At 50.5% G+C, this 20,736-nt stretch overlaps 1 protein-coding gene and 1 long non-coding RNA gene across 3 annotated transcripts in view; one reads left to right on the top strand and one right to left on the bottom strand.

Moving 5' to 3' along the window:
• LOC107319199 overlaps nt 1-10,961 on the bottom strand; it is a 32,057-nt gene extending 21,096 nt beyond the window's left edge. For both annotated transcript variants that reach the window (XR_001557674.2, XR_001557675.2), the window contains exon 1: nt 10,891-10,961. This is a non-coding gene — a long non-coding RNA (uncharacterized LOC107319199). The remainder of the gene's footprint in view (nt 1-10,890) is intronic.
• Nucleotides 10,962-13,768: 2,807 nt separating this feature from the next.
• Nucleotides 13,769-20,437, top strand: IRX6 (iroquois homeobox 6). The gene is made up of 8 exons (XM_032447137.1): nt 13,769-13,889; nt 15,802-16,021; nt 17,223-18,057; nt 18,179-18,288; nt 18,383-18,690; nt 18,793-19,275; nt 19,430-19,531; nt 19,669-20,437. Exons 1-7 carry the CDS (start codon nt 13,769-13,771, stop codon nt 19,528-19,530), a joined length of 2,178 nt encoding a protein of 725 aa, XP_032303028.1. The 3' UTR covers nt 19,531; nt 19,669-20,437.
• The last annotated feature ends 299 nt before the right edge of the window (nt 20,438-20,736 follow it).

Here is a 20,736-nt window from a genome sequence, read left to right as displayed (position 1 = left end):
CTTAATAGCATCTTTGAGCATCGCAGTAGAATAAACTTGGTTTGACACACCACCGTGTAATTTCTGTTCTGCTAACAGTATGACAGCGGTTGGATAGCAGGGTGGCTGCAGAGCTGTTTTCACTGGCTGCTTCAGGGAGCCACAGCACCAGTCCTTACACACCCCGTGCTTCTCCTGCACCATGTAACACAGCAACAACTAAAACACTGCTCAGGGACAAACCCAATACCACAGAACAACATCCTGCCTTACACAGCACCGCAGGTCCAAGTTTTCTTCTTGGAGCAAACTACAGTTGGATGCAGCAGCAAGTAAAAAGAAACATGAAAGCTGATTCTTTCAGAACCTGAGCTATCTGACTGCAGTTTAAACCCATCTGAGTGTAGCTACAACTCTGAGTTCACGATCCGACCTGTAACACGATATCCAAACCCAACAATCAGCCTGAAGTTCACTTCAGCTTTCTTCATTTGGAGGATTACGATGAAGCGTTTCCTGAGATATCACACTCCCAGCAGCTAATGGCATGTGACAACCCAGCACTCTTACACTGACATTCTAGAATTGCAAGCACTTGGCCTCTCCCCTGAGCAGAGTGGTGAGGAGTGGTGCTGTGAGCCTGCAGTTGGAGCCACGCTCTTACTCAGTGTCTGTGGTGGCACAGGCTGTCATACAAACAAAGCCATGAAATGAACTTCTCCCACTGCCTTGGGAGTGAGTATCCAACCCCTCTTGCATCTCCAGTGCTCTCCCTGAGGGGTCTCCAAGCTGACCACATAAAACAGCATCACTCCACAGTGAGTGAATTTTTGCGTCTGCTTTAATCTTTCCTCATTTCAGCTCCCAAACCTGCCTGCATGCTGCTGTTTAAACCAGCAGAGTAATACTGCGCCACTCCAGCATGAGGAGCCTTCTCAGCTGCTGCAGGCACCAAGCAGGGGGGTCCCAGCACACACCCTGTGCTGCAGGACAGCAGCAGCTTCCTCGGGGCAGCTGCACCATCCCAGCACTGCCCAAAGCCCCAACACAGCTGCTGGGGTTCAGCCTGAGTACTGGAGCCAGCACTATTCTCAAAAGCATTAAAAAAAAAAAAAATAAAATCAGGATGCTTGTTATTAAGCTTCAAGTTCCCTTCTAGGGGAAAAACTGCTGTTTCAGCTGAATTTGGTGGAATTACAGAAGCTGGTTAGGTTAAATGCTGACTGTGTTTCCTGGAGGGCACCTGAGACAATGGCCTGACCCAAATTATTTAATCTTGATCCAGACTTGAATTATTTAATTTTAAGCTTCACAACTCCAGGGAAAGGAAAACATAACAAGAGGCTTGAGAGCTGCTTCCAGGCCTGGAAGCTGGGAAGGGCACCACAACCCAAAACCCAGGGTGACAAACCTCAACAGAAAGAGCTGCAGAAGGAGGGGACGGGGGCTTCATGCCAATTTGGCACCAGCTGGCTGCTTTGCACAGCAGTGCAGCTTCCATCAGGAGTTTAGCTGCAGGACTCAGGTGAAATTTCTGCCCAAAAATGAAGAAAAGAGGCAAAGATCAGCTCTCTATGCTCCCAGCCTGGCACAGCCACCAGCACCAAAGCCCTGCCACTGCCATATCATTTATCCCCAGTGCAGCTCTCACTATGAACCCCAGCCTGGCCCTGAGATGTTTTCCAATCAAAGCATCATTAAAAGTTTCCCCAATTACTCCTGCTCAGGACATTCATTTTTCAGACTGAAGGAAGCCAGCCACACTGTGTCAATAATAATGAACTTATTAACCTGAAAAAGATAAGGTATTGATCAGCTTGCTCACACCTTTCAAGAGCTTGCTGAGTAACAGCATCAGGAGATGAATTTAAAGGAAAATCTCAACCTTTGAATGAGAGGGATTTAAAAAGTACGCATGAAGCATGTAAGAGTATTGCTGAACTGCACAGTGCAGCAGCATGCAAAGCTCCTAGTGCTCCTCACCCAAAGCTCACCAGGGTACAAGAAGCTGCACAGCTGTGTTTGTAGGCCTCCAACCACTGCTAATTCACCCAGGTGAGAAATGGCATCCATTCATTCAGACTAAATGGCCCTCTGCCTTAGCTGGACCAACAGCAACTTCATAGATCTTCCAGTTGTACAATATTCTGCTACATGGTCTCTGGTCTCAGCTCAGCACAGCCTAGTCCGGGCATTTCACCACCAACCACACAAGGAAAGGGCTGTATGGGTAACAGCAAGGAGAGCAAATACTCAGCAGCACAGCCAAGGCACCCAGCATAGGATGCTGCAGCAGGACCCCAGGAGCACCATCTCCCTACTGCTGGAGGAGGGCTCAGCAGAGCAGAGCTGCCCCATACCAGCCCCTCAGCCCATTATACCCTGTGTCCAACAGCACTTGAGCAGCACAGCACAAATCCTGCACACACACAATGTGTTCCAGCAAGGGACAGTAATTTCCAGTCTTCCCTCTACCCCTCACTGGGCAAATCCAAAAAAAAGCATGTCCTGGTAGAGCAGCCGAGCCCTTCCCATACACTCCTGACCTACATACATGCTTAATATGTTAATTTTTGTTTTGGTTTCAGAACAAAACCTGCCTTTTAAAGAATATTTTAACAGATTTTAAACCAGAAACACTGCACTCCCCTGAGGCATTAAAAAATGCAAACTGAAGACTTCCCATGTGTCGAGGTTATTACTTATTTCCTTCCAAAAACAGAAGAAGTGTTGCAACAGTTGTAATGCTCCAGCTCACTAGGCCAAGAAGATGTTTTCTTTCTGCACACTCATTAACCATAGTGTGGAACTCAATAACTGGTCTAATTTCCTACTTTAAATGTTTTTCTTCCCTCCGGTTTTCATTTTATGTTTTACATTTACATAGGACTACACTCGACCACTTACCTTGAGAGTCTAGATGCTGTCAGAAACAATAAAAGGAAAGGAAAAGTGTCTGGAATCACAGAAGCTTTAGTGTTGAAAATTGTAATTTAATTTCTGTAAATGAATTTAAGCACTCAAAGCTTTCTTTGTCAGCCACAGATGAGAAACTGATAGGCTTTGAAGGCAGGCAATGTTTTTTCAGTCAAACCTCTGAAGTAAATATTTACATTAGATATAATAAGAGATGTTATTTCACACCACAGATTAAATCACAGCTAGTTATTAAATCTGGTATAACGCTGGGGAGCTCCCCGCTCCTGCTGCCCACAATGGGCGCTCTGTCACTATGCTGGGAGCCCCAGGACAGCTCCTGAGCTCCCTTCCCATCCCCAAGCATCCCTCAAGGTGCTTCCATGGCTTCAGGGGCCCTCACACCAACCCTGCCTGCTGCATAGCACAGGGACAGTCACCTCACCTGGTTCCAATTCTCCGCATGGATCAGCAGGGCTGGGGAACACAGTGCTCAGCAGGGGCTCAAGGACAGGACCCTCACCCTTGTACCACAGATGGGAACAGATGGAGGGCAGCCCTGCCTGCTACCTGCCCTCAGCTCCACCTGCACATTCACCTCCTGCCAAAGGGCACAGAGGCTTTTCCCTATATTTGGAAAGTGGTTTTTCAGAAGAAAGCTTCAGAGCATGCTAAGAGTAGGATGACAACACCTCATAGGTGAGAAGACACTTCATTTCTCCTTTTGCACTAATAACCATTGAAGGTAGATAACTCTCCTCCCATCCTGCCAGTCTTTCTCTGCCTTCCTGCACAGACTTAAAAAGACTGCTTATTTACGCATCCACTGTGCTGTACTTCTAAGGCAAGGTCATTAACTTTGGAAGTTTCACCTTACCTTTCATTTCTGCACCATTTCTGCCCTCTGCCTCCCCAGAGTGTGAGGGCAGCAACCAACAGATTGAGGGTAGTGGAATCCCTCCACTCACTTTTCTGGTGCCAATACTTCAAAAGTTGCTTTGGTTCGGGTGGGCATATGTCATAAAAAAGCACCTCAAAGGTCTGTCTGTAAGGGAGAGACACAGGAAACCCTCAGGTTTCACCCTCACCCCAGCATGGTGAAGGTTCCCAGGCTGGTTAATGGAGCTGGGCATCTCCCTGAGCATATGCACAGCCACGCAGACCTGGCCTGTGGAACCAGGGGTGCTACCAAGGGCTCATACAACCTCCTCTCATCCCAAGCACTACTGACTCGGGAGAACTTTTAAACAAGATGATGCAATACCATTAAACTCCAGAAGCATCAAGGAAAGGTGCAAAATAAGGCACTTTCATACTAATAGCAGGACACTGTAATATTTTCCTCTGCTCATCAACATAATAAAGCAGAAGGTAACCCTCTTTTGTAACCCTTTTATTTTCTGCAAACAAAATTAAGCTAAAAGGGGCTAGAAATAGTACTGTACTTCACCAGATATCCAAAGAAGAATACAAACATGTAGTTTCTAGGAAAGAACACAACTACGGTATGCTAACTGCAATAAGTATTAATTAAATCATTATTAGCAATCAATCTAATTTCTGTCACTCTCTGATATCTTAACTAAAGGCATATTTGCAATACTCTTATAACAAGTTACAGCTCAAGCAATAGAGCTGCTTGCAATAATTCAGAAACATGTACACTTTCATATGAATATATCATGCCTAACTAATGAGATTGCTCATTTCATAACTTCAGTTCCATTTTTATTATTTCATAAAACTGGAAGTCCTTATCCATTTTATGAAAAACACCAAACCTTTGTGAAATTCATTAAATAAGCATAAAAAATTCATTAAACAAGTGAATTGCATTCATGGCTGCTTTGATGCAAATGCCCTTTAAGCAATGTAAAACTCCATATTGATTTAACCTTTCATGTTCTGATATTTTCATGTGGAGATATATATATATATATAAACCTTTATTCAAGGAATGAAATTAAGTTCTGATCCCTTGATCTCCAGCCAGGGTGAGGTAGATTGGTCAATTTAAATAGTCACTGCTGATCAGCAAACAGCTGAGTTTGTACTAAAACAGAGCACTAGTATTCCCATACCTCCTTGCCAGCAGATAAATACACAGATAAGATCTCAGGCTGAATCAATAGGATGCCTGAAGTTTTGTCTATAGAAGAGAGGCAACACTCACCCCTGCTGGGCTGGCTATCACAAGGCCGAAGTGACCTGCTGAGGGGCAGCTACTCATTCCTATTGCCCTCACTTCCACTCAAAACTGCAGCAAGCTGCACAGCCAACAGTCTGGGCTGACTCCCTGTGCATCCAAGAGCTGCCCAAGATGAGAGTCGCCTGGTTTTCCTGGGGTTACTCCATACCCTTTGGCCAGCAGGTACAATACTCCATTGACTCACTTCCTGCCTTTGAGCTCTATGGAAACCACAAAGCTCTCCAACCTTTGGGCAGACAGAAGTCACTGCAACCCCTAGCCCAGCAGAGTTCTTCACCATATTTACAGTGCTACACAGATGGTAACATGATAAAGATGTTTCTGTGACCAAGGCACACAGCCGGTACCCAAAACACACCTGGTTAGACTGAGAGCTGCCACAGACTGAAGTACCTGCAGACCTCCAGCCATCCCCAAAGCTCCACTGATGAGAAGCAGTCACTTCACCAGAGGGTTTATAACAGCCTGACTGCAGCAAGCCAGGCAGAAGTGGAAGGGCAGCCACCATGCACTGACACAGCCAAGACCACAGCTGGGTTTGTGGTGCTTATCCCACCATGAAGGTGCCAGCTTGGAGCCTACTGAGCAAACTCACCACACTTAATCTCACTACAGTCCCAAGAAATCAGTACAACTTCAAGGGGATTTAGATGATATGGTTAAATACCATATATACTGCTGAACTGGGCCTAAGGCACTCAGGTGCCAGCAGAGCAGAGCTCAGTGCCATCTCTTCACACTGCTACACCACATCCCTTGCAGCCCTGCTACCTTCCTTCCAGGTGCCTCACTCAGATCGAGCGAACCAAGCCAGGAATAACCATTTCCATTTATAACCATTTGAATTATAAACAATAAATTTTACACACCAAAACAGGTCTTTAATCCTCATATTTCTCTCCAAAATACACCCAGACATCCTAATTCTCACTTGGCCCAGCCAAACAAAACAAATTAAGTCTCCAGCCCAAGTTTTCCAGGAGTTTAAAAAAAAAAAAAAAAAAAAAAAAAAGCCCCAAAGCATTAAAAGTTTTAAAAAAATTACAGCTAACATATTCAAAGCATCATCACTTCTAAAGGTCTCCTCAATTTTTACCTAACTTCCCAGAAAACACTGTCTCGATAGTAAAGCAGAGAGTTTCTCAGAGAAAGACAGAGCAGCACCCAAAGAAGCTTTGCAGAAGGGACCCCAGCATCCAGCACACAGGCAGGGCTGCCTTGCAGCAGGGAGGAAAGAGGGCATAGCCTGGCAACCTCCGTGCCTCCTGGCCTCACCACACTGCAGGACAAGCCCAGGATGGGCAGCTGCCAGCCAGCCCGCCCCAGAGAGCACCTGGAGCCCTTTAGCTTCATCATTATGAGGTTTTAGTTCAGGCTGCCCTTGGTGCCATGGGACAATGATAAGGCCCATGGGGACCCTGCAGGAGCTGCAGGAGCACACATCCCCACCACAGCAAAAAAAACTAAAACTGGCTTTGTGATAATTGTAAAAAAGGGGGGGGGGGGGAAAAGCAGTAAAAACCTTGGGAGCTTTTTCATGATTACTAATTTAACATACAAACTATGTTTTATTGATAATTCCAATAGCAAATCTGCCTTCCGCACACATTGTGGATGACTAAAATAAGATGTGCAAGAAGAGAATCTTGTGCCTAAGGCTTTTTTTTGTTTAGGATAATTTAGATAATAAATATATAATAATATAGAACTCAAACAAGTCAAGGAGGAGATGTTCAATAGGGAAGAGCTGAGCATGACTGCTCCGTGTGCTCCCAGCCCTGCAGCAGAGCTCCATTCCTGCATGCTGCAGCCAGGCGTTGGGTCACCAGTCAGGTTCCCAGTTAAATAAACTCTTGATGCAACAGCGCACCAGCTTCAAGGATTTGGCTCTGCGTGTGTTATTAGAAATGGAGGTATAAACTCCAGAGAGTCCGCAGCACAAACATGGCTCATTTGTCTGGAACGATATTATTTGGCAGGGAAGTAAAAATTAATACTGTATGTTTTGGAAAGAAAAATTATTTTCCCTAGATCTCACACACATAAATAAATGAGGCATATGGAAGAGCAGACCCAGAGCAGCTCGAGGGTAGTGAGGCCACCGCAGCTGAGAATGTGGCCTGGGGGCTCCCCATGGCCCTGCACTACAGCATCACCTCCATGGGGTCGGGACACTGCCTGGCACCCAGCACAGCTCCCTTCCCGAGCACATGCTGCACCATCAGCTGTCAGTGGAAAACTTACAGCAGCTGCAAATAACCACAGTGCTGTTAATGTGTAAACACAGCTTTCTGCAGCCTCTTCCTTGCATTTAAATCAGTTTCACTTGAGGAATAAAAAAAAACTATGTTTGTTTTAGCAAGGCTAACCAGTCAGTGATGTGTTTGGCTGGGAACTTGTTATGTTTTGCTACTTTCTCATGTTGCTATTTCCATGTTCAAAGGCTAGTTAAATTATTTACACTACACTTCATATATTGTGTACAACACTTGCCTTGAAACGAACAGCAACTGCAGAGCTGAGATCGTTGAGCCCACGCCTTGGAACGCAGTGCTGCACCTCGTAGGCACAGGAAGCCCCACCTGCAGCTGTGCCCAACTGGATGGCAGCATGGAAATGCTTAATTCTTTGGGACATGAGGTACAAGGTGAACAAACTGAGTGCTAGTTCTGCAAAAACAAACCTGTACCATTGTACAAACCTGCAACAGCAGAGGTGAACCACTATCATTGGCACCACAGCCCAAATGCATCACCCACCTCTTCACTGTGTTCACATTCACCAGTTGGTCTCCATAATGTACAACCAGCATCAGTGACTGTCAGGTGTCATTTCTGACACACACATTAAGGAATATTGATGGCAAGGCTCATCTACTGCTATTCCATCAATATCTGCCTCCGACACTGCAAGCCAAAGTAATACAATTATACATTGCCCAATTAAACTGGGCACAGAAGTCAGGCAGCCAGCTCTCCTTGCCAAGTATCAACAGCCTTAGTGCATGCCCCAGCCTGAGGCCTTACCAGCACAGTGTTCTCAACAGCAGCATCTGCAAAAGCCAAAGTAACATGCACTAATAAGGCACAGACCCACACAGTCCCTAATGACCTCAGCTTGGGCAATACACTGCACCACTGTTGAGTCACCTGAAGTGGGGATTCTCCACCTAAAGACCCTACATCAGATGGAGGACAAGACAGTAACCCAACCCCAAGGCTAAGAATTCTGCTCCATGTAAATTCACTCCAATTATATAAACTGCCAAATTAAGAAGTGAGGTATTTAAAAACAAAGGGGTTATAACAGCCACAAATACAAAAACAAACATCACAGAAATCCGTAATTCCATTTCTTGCCTTGCTTGCCTATTGAAGTGCCATATGCTGCTGCAAGTGCTGTAGAAATATCATAATAAGATCATAATTATAAGGTTTGTTGAATTATAGAGTAAACAAGCCACTTATTTACATTTAAATACAAACACTGGTAATTGAAATGTCACATGCTTCTCTGTTCTCAGCTCCAGGAGAATAGCTATTTACTGACAGCTTGATGTGCCTCTCACCAGCAGCCCGGATCCATGATGCTCTGTGTCAGTCCCTGCTTGTCTGTGTTATTCCATTTCTACCTTCCAGCCCCCAGGCTCAGTGCCACAGCACTGAGGAGAGGTACAAGCTGGCAGCCAATGCTCCCAGGGGCTGATGTGGGGAAAAAAAAGGAATCACACAATGGCTTTAGGAAACCAATTTTAAGATGACCTCATTGAAGCTGTGCAAAACCCAGCTGCAGATGCAGTGATACCAATCAGGTCTCACTAGGAGCCCAGCTCAGACTGAAGGTGAGCACACATCCAGAAGGCTCAGAAGTCAGAGCTGGCTTTGCACAAGCACAAGAGACACACCAGGATTTTGCACATGGTTTCTGCTCTCACATACTTTATTTCTGATAGCTCCTCACACCTGGATTGAGTTACAGCCTTGCTACAAGACTGCTGCTCTCCTGCCCCATGTGGAAGCCAAGGGTGGGGTGGGGGGAGGAATATACCAGCTTGGGTTAATGGCCCCATACTTCAGCATGAGTTAATGGTGAAGCTTGCAATTAGCAACAGCAGCTGCACACTAATGCTAAATTAGAGGATCTCAGTCACCTGCTCCGCTTCCCTGCACCTTCCCCAAAACAATCCCATCTTTGGGTTTAATAATTAAATGACCCAAGGAAAAACAACTATGAAAAAGCAGACAGGCACCTGGAGCTCCGTGAGAACAAGCACCACTTGCAGGAAAACAGGAGGAGAAACTGTCCTGAGGCAGCCACAGCTCAAGAGAAATCCCAAGACCTAATGGCAAGATGGGCTGCATGGCTGGAGGGCAGCAGAAACAGCCAACCTAAGTGGACAGCAGTACCTTCACACTGGGTCAGCATCATGAGATGTGACAGCCACTTATTTGTAGAATATATGTTAACATTATTAGGGTAAGAGTGCTAATAGCGAGGGCAACTCTTCCATAATTACAGCTCCCTTGCAGGCCCTGATTTCACACCAACACAGCAGTGGCAGCATGCAGCACAGACCCTGCTAAGACCTCCCCTGCTGGGTTTGGGGCCACACAGATGCAACACCAAAGTGCATTAATGACTAGGTCTGATTCTAGCAGGATCCTGGCTTTTGTGCTTTTCGGATCACTTTGGTATCAAAGAACTTCCCAGCAATGTTCCTGTGGATCTTGAAGACCCCAACAAACACAGCCTCACTTCTTCACCATGCTACAGATTAGGCTGGAAGAGCAAACAATGAACAAAACCAGGAGCACAGGAGCAGACTGATGCTGTCTAAAACAAATAAAATGCCATCCTACAATACAGTGGGGCCATGTTTCCCACCCCAATGCAAAACACCTCTGAACCTCACACTCTGTGCTTACAAACATGGTTTTTCTTGTTTATTTTTAATCCAAGCATTGGATACTGCCCCAGCAACCACCCCTACCCACTCCCGGATTTGCAGTGGTGAGAAGGCACCAGACCCAGCCTTGCCTCCAGCAGCACCATCTCAGCAGGCTGCTGCCACATTGCAGAGCAATGGCATTCAACTCAGTTACTCCACAGAATATACAACTTTATACAAAGGAGAGAAGACACAAAGAGACACGTGGGCTGCAACCCTTCTCTAGGAACTGTTAAAACAGCCTGAAAACATCTTCATCTTAATCTCTCCCCTGAAAATAAGAGCATTGCACATTCTCATCTTTGTTTCATTTTTGCATACTTTGCTTTATCTCCTCTTTAAAAATCATAGAGGTGAATAATGGACTGAGAATAATGCATGTATATTTAAAATGTAACAGCCCACACAAGTCAAGACAAGGATAAATTCTTCTTCAGCACAGTAAATTAAAAGCTAAAGCAGTAAATCAAATTAAAAATAATAGCAACAACCAAGCCATGCAGTTAGATGGATAAAACCCTTCTCAGAGGCTCTGGTGAGCAGCCATTGCTCCATCCCACAAGAAGCTTCACCACGTTGTTGCCTGTGGAGCCATCTTGCTCCATACAAACAGAACATTTGCTGGAGTTTGCCCTTTTCCTCTAGAGGAAAAGACACACAGCTCCACTCCTGCTCCTTCCTAAGCTGGCACGGCACCACAACTGAGCAGCACTCCCCACCCAAAGTGGGCAGTGATACCTACCATGGATGTGAGTCCTCAGGGGTTGCCCTCCACCTTCCCCCAATGCACCACAGTAGCTCCCCCAGCACACCAGAGACACTGTACTGAGACACCCACCTTGAACAGTCCATCCCACAGCCACGTGGTCCTGCTCCCACATCCTTACTGTCCCACACTGCTGCCTCAGGTGCACAAGCTGCCCCCCTCAATGCAGCCCTTATATAGGGTCTCCTCCCTTCTCCAACAGACATGGAATTGCCTTCAGCTGGGGGCAACCTGCAATTCAAGTGGCCTAGACCCACCTGCGGCTGCAGTCACTCACACCACAGCTGCATTTTAACCTCAATTACAAAATCCACAGGAAAAACCCAGGCTGTTCTTTCTCCATTTTTGAAGAGTAAAGTGATCTTCTATAAAAAATGTGAGAGCCATCGCTCTGGCTTGTGGCCATCTCTGTAACACAACTGAACAGGTGACCACCATTGAGGTCCATGACCAAGGAACCCCAACCCCATTGGCATTGTAGGGAAGCCCACAGACCCACTGGGCTGCCAGGAATCAAACCACACAGAGGGCCAAGAAATTGTGCCTGCAGACAGAGATTTTAGAAGGGTCACTGCTGATTGCTGCTTCTACTGTCATAATGAACCTCCTCGTTCTGAAAGTCACTTCAGGAAAACCAACAGCCTTTAATGAGTTCAACAGTTTGGAATGACTTTCTAACAATTACTTCTCTGAAATTTCTTTCATGGGATTGAAGGTTTTTCTCGTATCAGATTCTCTGGATTTCTCATGGATTATGCATTTCTCCAAAACTCACTATTTGCAGATTAAAGAGAGAAAGGAGAGTTAGAAAGGACACAATAGAAAAAAGATCAGTAAAGAAAAATAGTTTAAATATTAATGACCAAGGGGGAAATGGAAACACATTAAAGGCAAATGTGAGAGCTTTTAAATATGTTATTAAAATTGATTTATAAATGAGACTCTTCTTTAACCAAGTGCTTCAGCCTTCACTCCTTATTTCCTTCTGCTGTCTCTCCAAGCATTGGTGTCACCACCCAAAGCCTGTGCATCAAGGCAAGATATCTGCAAAATAATTAGGCTGGTGATGACTGCGTGCTGTTCAAAGGGGAAAACATCACCCTGTTAAGCACCTCAGAGAGGAGATGAAACGCCGGCTGCCACCAGCAGCTGCAGAGGAACGTGCAGGGCATCGCCCCGTGCCCCAGCGCTGCTCAGCACCAGCCCCAATGGGAGCAGAGCGGGCAGGGCAGGGAGCTGCACACCCCCAGATGGAGACACCTATTGGTTACAAAGGCAGAAAGAGACATTTCCCGTTTTTTGTCCTTGATGGACACGGCAGCAGAAGCGCATTGCACAAACCGTGCCATTAATGCAGCCCAAATAGTGGGAATTATCCTTGAAAGGAATCAACCTTGTAAATCTGAGGAAAAGCACCGGTATATATTTAACAAATTAGTCTCCGTGTATTTAATGTTCACGTAGATAGGCAAAATGCTTTATTTTAGCGCTGCTGTCTGCCATAAACCACCATAACGTTAGAGGTGAAAACTGCAAACAGAAACATAAAACATCACTGAGAACCACAGAGCTCATAAGTTTGATTTTGTGGTGAGAACGGTCCACAGAACTCATTCTGAATGTCCTCGTAAGATCCTTTTTATAGCAGGTTATGAATCATCACATGATATCTTTAAATGGATGATCAATACTATATTTTCCCATAAAACGTTTGGTTTGAAATCCGATTTTAAGTGCATTAGAGTTTTTGTGCAACGAATGAGTGAGTGTCATAATAAATTGTCATCGGATACGAAAGAAATATGGCTTAGATTAATTGCCATATTTATTTATGAGTCTATAAAATACATTGTGAAAGTCCTGGCACATTTTTGGGATACCAGCTTGAACTTTCAAGAAAGTTAAAAGCGTTAAGTGAGACTGAGAGTAGATTTATTATTGGAATGTTTTTAATTGCAGTTCCAACCAGGCACAGGTATTAGAATGGTTGTGCCCTTAATGGCCACGTCTCATGTGTTTTTTTCTTTAAAAATGATATACTTCCCATATTTTCATTGATTTTATGAGATTTATTGTAGATTAGCACTGCCTGTGTGTGAACTCCCCAGTGGTCCCTGCCTCCCTGAGCAGCTGGCCCAGCCCTCAGCACCTCCAGAGCATGGCTGGAGGGGGACGGGGGATATAGGGGGGGTGTGGGGATGCATCCTGTGTGCAGAGCAATGGGACCAATGGACCTCAGGGTGACAGCAGGGGTCCTGCTCACTGCTCCCTCCTCCAGGGGCACAGCAGAGCAGATTCAGATGTATTTGGAGCAGCAGGCTGAGCCCTTCACTCAGGCTTGAACTAAGGGAGTGGCTCCTTGGGGACAGCTGATTTGATGGGCTGGGATGAGGTGTCCCAGGTTAAGTGCTTTCAGTTTTTGGTATGAGCTATCAAAGCAGCTCTTCCTAATGTGCAGCAAACGCTGCTGGGTTTTGGTAAATGACAAATGAAGGTAAATAAGGCGGCAGCACCAATCCCCACGTTTAATGGTGCACGTAAGCTGGTGATAACTCATGGAAAATAAGGCACCATCACATGTAACCGACACACTAATTAAAGCATAGATCCTGGAAATTACAGCGAGCAGACTAGGAAATGGAATAAAACTGTCATTCACTGCCACAGAACAAAGATGACGAACGATACCTATGGAAATACAGATAAGAGCCTCCAGCTCAGAAGCAGCCCGCTCACCCAGACTGTCCCTCCTCGTCAGTGGCACAGCAGCTGTGAAAGGCCAAGGAGACACTGCATAGTGCAATGCCCAATAGCACCAGGTGAGCCTGGCATCCAGCTCAGCTGTGCCAAAGGAGAGTTGGGTCGCCCTGCTGCATAGTTCCTTTACCAAAGAAGCTTTTCCTCAGTGGCCAAGCAAAGTGAAGGTCCACTCAAGGCCACCACACCGCCCATGGCTCCATTGGCTGTCACTGCACCTCCCTTCTGTGCCCCCCACGACTCTCTCAGCACCTTGGCAGAGTCCAGGAGCATCCAGCACCAGCAGATAAAACCATTAGGCTCTTCAGATTGCCGTAAGTGCACGGCTTTCCTAGAAGCCAGCAACACCTTTTTCATGTTCCCTTCTGGAGGATGAAAGTCCAAAGACAACCAGAGTTATTCCCACTGTATTCCAAAGGTGCTCTATAAAAGCCCCCTTGCCCCTCATGTTTCTCTCCCAGCTCACAGGGCAGCACATTATCCTCCCAGTTGCACCTTGCCTCACACCAGTGTGTGTCCCACGCTTGACTGTGCCAGTTCTCCCCTCCATCCTGAAAACAGTTCTATTTTCTGCTTGTATGCTAAGCAATTAAAATGCTTTATCTCCAACAAGATATTAATCTTAATATTGTCCTAATTTGTTTCATCTTTTTCTGCCTCTCATGCAGAAATCGGTCTTGACAATAGCCACTGAGATAAGGACAGTGCCCAGCGAGCTGCACAAAGCACCATCATATACACTATTTTAGTTTGTCAAAACAATTAGTGTTCATTTTGGCTTTATTCAGTTAAATCTACAATGACTGATCAGTATAAATTATGTATTAGGCTGCCCAGCTGTACTTGTTTATTCATGCATGGACTTGAAGAATTTTCATTTTCTCAGTACAAAAAAAAAGATGCAGCCAAAAGAATCCCCCCATATTCTAAAATATAAAGAGACTTTATTCTCCGCCACATTTCTGCTGCGTGTTTTTGAAGCTGCTTTGTTCCTGCCCCTCTCAGAACGTTATTCTTCCTGCCCAGAGCCGCTGCTCTAACGCTTATGTCAATTAACCTATTATTTCCTTCGCAGCTATCGGCGCCTGCGTTTGCGTTGCTGCAAAGCACGCACTGCTACTCTCACCCCTTCCAATTACCTCTAAGCAAAGAGGTATCACAGCTAAAACAAACGGTGTTGGTTGTAAAACGCGTGCTGTTGTGCTCCCCTCTTTCAAGAATGTTTGTGAATTGAGGGGATTGCTGAGGCTCTGCCTGTGCTCACAGCCACAGCCCTGCCTGGGACAGCTCAGTACAGGCACATGTGGGGACAGTTCAAGTAGGGCAGGGATGGCACGAGTTTGGATAGAGGGAAATCCGTAGTGACCACTTACAGCACCAAATCACCAGTTATGCTGCTCTGAGAGGCAGCAGAATGGAATCAAATTGCACATTGCTTCCCAAAGCACCGAACCAGGTTGAGCTCAAGATGCTGCTCACTGAGAGCTGGGGAAAGGCAGAGCCCTGCTTGCTGCCGGGGCCTAAGGGCAATTCATGGGGTGGCTCCTGGGCACAGGAAGGAACAGAAGGAACAGAGTGTGCGGCAAAACACTTCAGCGGGGCCGAGCATTGCAGGAGCAGTGCCATGGATCAGAGCTGGGCTCAGCTGAGCGTGCCCAGCAGTCAGATGCACTCCCAGGTTGGCTTCACAGCTAAAGTCAGCAAACGCAATGCCTGCTTCTTTGGGCGGACAACACATGCGCTGGCAAATAATAATAATAATAATAATCATCATCATCATGTATAAATTAATAAATGAAGGGGAAAAAAGGAGAAAAAAAAAAAAAGACAAACGCCTCAATTTTGCTGAACGAAGTGCTTTAGAACAAGTGGTTTTATTACTTTATAATTAGCATAATTTCCCCCGGAGGGATTCTCGCAATTAAATAATTAGCAGTACCGCTCCCCAGGGGCGCTCCGTGAGGACGCTCCCAGCCGCCCCCGCAGCCCGACCCGCACATCGCCCCGCCCGGCCCGGAGCGCAGCTCGGCAGCGCCACCCGTCGGGAGCGGCACCGGGCAGCGGGACGGGAGGAGCGGCCGCCGGGCCCAGCGCCGGCACGGGGACAAGTTGTCGGTTTTGCTTCTTTTCTTTTCTTTCCTTTTTTTTTTTTTTTTTTCTTTTTTCCTCCCCCTTTTTTCTTTACTCCATTTTTAGTTTTTATTTTTGGTTGTTTTCCTCCGAAAGCAAATCGCAGCCGGACCCTCCGCAGGGGGATCCCCGTTTACCACCCGCCGATGTCGCCTCAAAGGCAAACCCCTGCGATGGCCGCTGCCGTCAGTTCATCGCTCAACGGTGCGGCCAGGGTCGGGCTGAGGGCGGCCGTCCATCCCTGCCCGCCCCGACCCCTCCTGCTGTCGGCTGTAGGGCTGTCGGCGACCCGAGCCCGGCTCCGCTTCTCTGCGGGGTAACCGGGGATGGAGCGGCAATGGGATTCCGGCCGGGAGTCTGACGGAGCCTCTTGCCCTCCGCCCGAGCCCTGGGGAGGCACTCTCGCTCAGGGCTGTGACTTCCCCCTTTATCACTTTTTTTTTTCCTCCGAGTCAAATTCGGGTTGCTTAAAAAACAAAAGGAGCGGGACCAAGAGCGAACCATCCGCCGCCTGCCTCCTCCCCAATGGGACGGCACCGCGGGCGCTGCTGGTCCCTGCCTCGTCGCATCCCCTACCCCTATCGCTGCCTCTGCCCCCGGCCCTGCCCCGCTCTTGCCCTCTTCTCCCCATCCCTACCCGTACAGCCTCCCCTGCCCCAATGCATTTCCCCGTCGCTGTCCCTATCCCTATCCGTATCCCTATCCGTATCCCTATCCCTACCCCTGCCCTGCCCGCCGCTGCCCGCCGCTGCCGGCAGCCCGTGACGTCAGCCACCCGCTCCTCGCCCACCGCGGAACGCTCGAGACCTATAGAGCAGAAAATAATACACCAAGCGGGCTCCGTGTCTTGCGAGCCCGACGTGATTTCCCCCCTCCTTCAAAAAGAGAGGAAAAAAAAAAAAAAAAGAAAAGAAAAAAAGAGAAAAAAAGAAAAAAAAAAAAAGAAAAAGGGGGAAAAAAAAAGCCCCTTTGCGCTTAAACTCTTTCTACATGTGGGGTGGCTTTTTAAACTCTGTCTATCCAAACATATTTATTCAGAGCGATGGGAAGCGGGGGGCAGCCGCTTTTCTTTTGGTTTAAGGCAGGCAGGGAGCCCCCCCCGCCTCACATGTCGGGCTGCTTTTCTTAAGTGCAATCATCTATAATTGAGCATAAAAAAAAAAAAAAGCAAAAGCCATCCGTGGCAATGTGTGTGTGAGAAGGTGCATCCCGAAGCGGGGTTTAGTTCCAATCGATCTTGGGGGGGGAAATATTGTCTATGGGCCAAAAATAAGGAGCGGCTATGTCTTTCTCCCAGTTCGGATACCCCTACAGCACCACTTCGCAGGTAAGGCGAGTGAGCAGCACTCACTTTTGTTCAGATTCCGCTGCTGCCGTCCAGATGTCTGTTCCCCCTCCCTTTTTTTCCTCCCTTTCCCTTACTTGGAGTCTTTTTTTTTTTTTTTTTAAAGGGCACATCTGGAGCCTTTCTTTAAAAAATGTGCGTGTGTGTTTATGTCTCGTTCGTGTTGTGTTAGGCTTAAACAAATAGCTCGCACTTCGCACAGCGAAAAGCGTTTGGGAAACCGGTGCTTCCTGCCCCCGCTCCCCTTCCACCGCTCACTCGGAAGCGCAACAAACAAACACACTCGCGGTCGGTCCGTCCCTCCGCGCCGCGTTCTCCGGGCGCCGCTCCCCGCGGAGCCGCCGTCGGACCCCGGGGCGCCCCGCACCGCAACCCGGGTCGGGTGGGACGGTTCGGGAGCCGCGAGCGCGGCGAGGTGCGTGTGCCTCCCCCGATCGGGAAGTTCGCCGTCCCTTTCAACTTCTCCAAATCGAGTGCCTTCGATTGCGTTAGCTGACATATTTACTGCTTTGTCTATTGTCGAATTAACTGCAATCGCAACTTCTTGCCTTGAAATCGATGCAAACGGACCGAGGGGGGCGGGCAGGGGGGAACCGCGCGGATCTTTGGACGTTTTCGAGAGAGACCGTTCCCTCCGAGTTCCGCCCGCTCCGCTCCGCGCGTCCCCGCTCCCCGCGCCGGGAGCTCCCCCGCCCCCGCCCGCCCCCGCCGCTCCGGGGCTGCCCCGCGGCCGCTCAGCGCTCCCCGTCTCTCCGTCGCAGTTCCTGGTGCCCGGCAGCCCCGGCGCGTCCTGCTGCGAGCCCGCTCCCCGCTCCGGCCCGGATGCGTCCTCGGCGCCGGCCGCCGCCTCGCTGTGCTGCGCCCCGTACGAGAGCCGGCTGCTGGCGCCCGGCCGCGCCGAGCTCAATGCGGCGCTGGGCATGTACGGAGCCCCGTACGCCGCCGGCCAGGGCTACGGCAACTACCTGCCCTACAGCGCCGAGCCCGCCGCCATCTACACCGCGCTGGTGAGTGAGGGACCGAGGGAGCGCCCGACGGCCGCGGCGGCGCGGCTCAGCCCTGCGGGGCCGTCGAGGGCCGGGGATGGGGCCGGGGTCGGGGTCCCACCGCTGCCCGCTTGCCTTGCAGAACCCCCAGTATGAGATCAAGGAGGGCGCCAGCACTCTGCACTCGGGGATCGCGCAGCCCGCCGCTTACTACTCGTACGAGCACTCCCTGGGGCAGTACCAGTACGACAGGTAACCGCGCCGCCGGAGCGCCCGGGGAGGCGGCCGGGAAGTTGGGCGGGCAGGGCCGGGGTAGGGTCGGGCACCCCTCACGCCGCTCCCGCAGGTACGGGCCGGTGGATTTCACCGCTTCGGCCCGGCGCAAGAATGCCACGCGGGAGACGACGAGCACCCTGAAGACGTGGCTGTACGAGCATCGCAAGAACCCGTACCCCACCAAGGGCGAGAAGATCATGCTGGCCATCATCACCAAGATGACCCTCACCCAGGTCTCCACCTGGTTCGCCAACGCGCGGCGGCGGCTCAAGAAGGAGAACAAGATGACCTGGTCTCCAAAGAACAAAGCGGGAGAAGAGAGGAAGGAGGACGGCACGCGGCACGACGGGGAGTACGGCGCGGGGAGCGACGGCCGAGGTAGGCAGGGCGGGACAGGACGGGTCGGGCGGCGCGGAGAGTCCCCGGGCCCCGCACCTGCCCTGAAGACCCATCGGCCCCCTCCCGCTGTGTGTTGAGCAGAGCCAAAGAGCTGCAAGGAGGACAAGGAGCTGCGACTCAGCGACCTGGACGACCTGGAGGAGGAGGACGAGGAAGATGAGGACGAGGAGGAGGCGGGGAAGGCGGCGAACGGCCGACCCGGCTCTCTGCAGGAAGCCCCCGGCCCGCGGAGCGCCTGCAGCGTGCCCGGGCCGTGCCGCGCCTTCCCCTGCTCACGGGCCCCCACCGCGGCTCCGGCCCCCGCCGCCCTCGCCCCTCCGCCGCCCTACGCGCCCCCGGAGAAGCCGCGCATCTGGTCGCTGGCGCGCACGGCCGGGGCCAACGCGACGCGCAGAGGCAGCCCCGAGGGTCGCGGCACGGAGGAGGGCGGCGGGACGACGGCGGAGCTGCCCCCGACCCCCGATGCCCCGTTCCGGAGCTCCGCCTTCAGCCCCCAACCCGTCCCGCGGAGCTGCGCGTCCCACCGCGGCCTGGGGCAGCCGTGCCAGTACGCGGCGGGCGAAGGTACCCGCGCCGGCGGGGCCGCGGGGGCGGGGGGGACGGGGCGGACGGGGCTGCCGCCTCCGGAGCGCTCGCGGCCCTGAATCGTGCCCGGCGCCCCGGGGAGCGGCGGGGCCGGGTCGGGCAGAGCCCCCGCGAGCTGCGTGTGTCTGTGCAGGCTTCGGGCGGGGCGGCGGGGGCGGCCCAGGAGGCGCCGAGCCGGGCGGGACGTGCCTGGAGCGGCTGCGGACGGCCTTCAGGCCGGTGCTGAGGAGGTGAGGTAGGTGAGGGGTCGCCCGCTCCGCCCCGCTCCTGGCGCTGCCCCAGCCGGGCCGGGCACGTCCCGGGGCTGCTCATCCCGGGGCTGCTCGTCCCGGGCCTCTCACTCCGCCTTTCCCCCTCCCCTCACTCCCGCAGGGCATCCTGCCCCTTCCTGAGCGCCGGCGGCGGGGCTGGGGCTGCAGCCAGGCTCTCGCCCTGAAGCAGGAGGCGGCACTGCCCAGCGCCGAGCCCCCGGCCCGGGCACGGCGGGCACCGCTGCTCGTAGAGCGGGCGGAACGGCCCCGTCCGCGCTTCCGCTCGTTAAATAGCCGCGATTGATGTGTTTACCAAAACCAAGACTCAGTTTTCCTCCCGTTTCCCCACGTCGTGCTTTTGTTGTTATTTTCCCCCCCCAAACCCGCTGGTTCCATCGCTCGGAGCGGTGGTGCACGACGCGCAGACCCCGGCAGCACCGCCCCGGCCGCTCCGTGACCCCGCGGCACTCAGCGCTGCCCCGGGCGGGGACGGGGGGCGGCGGTGGTCGGTCGGGCGTCCTCGGTGGGTTCGGGCCGCCGCCTCCGCCCCGGGCAGCGCTGCTCTCCCCGGGACAGCCGAGAAAGGGAAACCGCATCTCTGCATTCTTTCTGTTTAATTAAAAGTGTCATCAAACACTTTGTGTTCGGACTAATAAACCAAGCAGGGATGAGGAAAGAATGTTTCTTTGTTCCTGTTTCTAGAAGCAGTGGCAATAATTTAAATTAATAACTGCGGTAATTAAGAGGTCATCTATAGATCAAGCCGATACCTGCCATTTCCAAGTTCACCGGGGTCAGCATTTACATTAAGTCATTTGTGGTCAATAGAGTCCAATGAATTCTGCCTTAATAAATCAGGGAAATCAATCTTGAATATCGAGTACACTTCTCTATGTTTACCCAAGGTACCGAAGGCAGCGGAGGGAACTCCTGGGGGTGCGGACGTGGTGCCCGGGGAAGCGGATGGGCAGCAGGGCCGGGCCGAGGCGGGGTGGGATCGCGGGACTCCGCGGTCCCGGGGTGGCCCCGAGCGGCGCGGTAGCAGCGCGCTGTGCCGCAGTGACCCGCAGCTTAGGGTAGGAGAAATTAAGCTGCGAAAAGATAAACATTGTTTCAAGTGGGATTTGAAGGATTAGGGCCTGTAATAAAGAGTATTAGGCCCTTTCGGAGGGTTCTCGCTAGGCGACTT

The sequence above is a fragment of the Coturnix japonica genome, chromosome 11 (assembly GCF_001577835.2).
Source record: "Coturnix japonica isolate 7356 chromosome 11, Coturnix japonica 2.1, whole genome shotgun sequence".
NCBI lineage: Eukaryota > Metazoa > Chordata > Aves > Galliformes > Phasianidae > Coturnix > Coturnix japonica.
Note: the sequence above shows the minus strand (reverse complement) of the source record. Positions and strands in the feature narration are given on the sequence as shown.

Bases quoted from the DNA above. Each gene is read 5' to 3' on its own strand.
- IRX6 (XM_032447137.1), top strand. From the start codon at position 13,769: ATGGCTCCATTGGCTGTCACTGCACCTCCCTTCTGTGCCCCCCACGAC. The intron at 13,890-15,801 runs GTAAGTGCACGG...TTCCTCCGAAAG, and splicing joins ATTAGGCTCTTCAGATTGCC to CAAATCGCAGCCGGACCCTC. The intron at 18,058-18,178 runs GTGAGTGAGGGA...CTTGCCTTGCAG, and splicing joins CCGCCATCTACACCGCGCTG to AACCCCCAGTATGAGATCAA.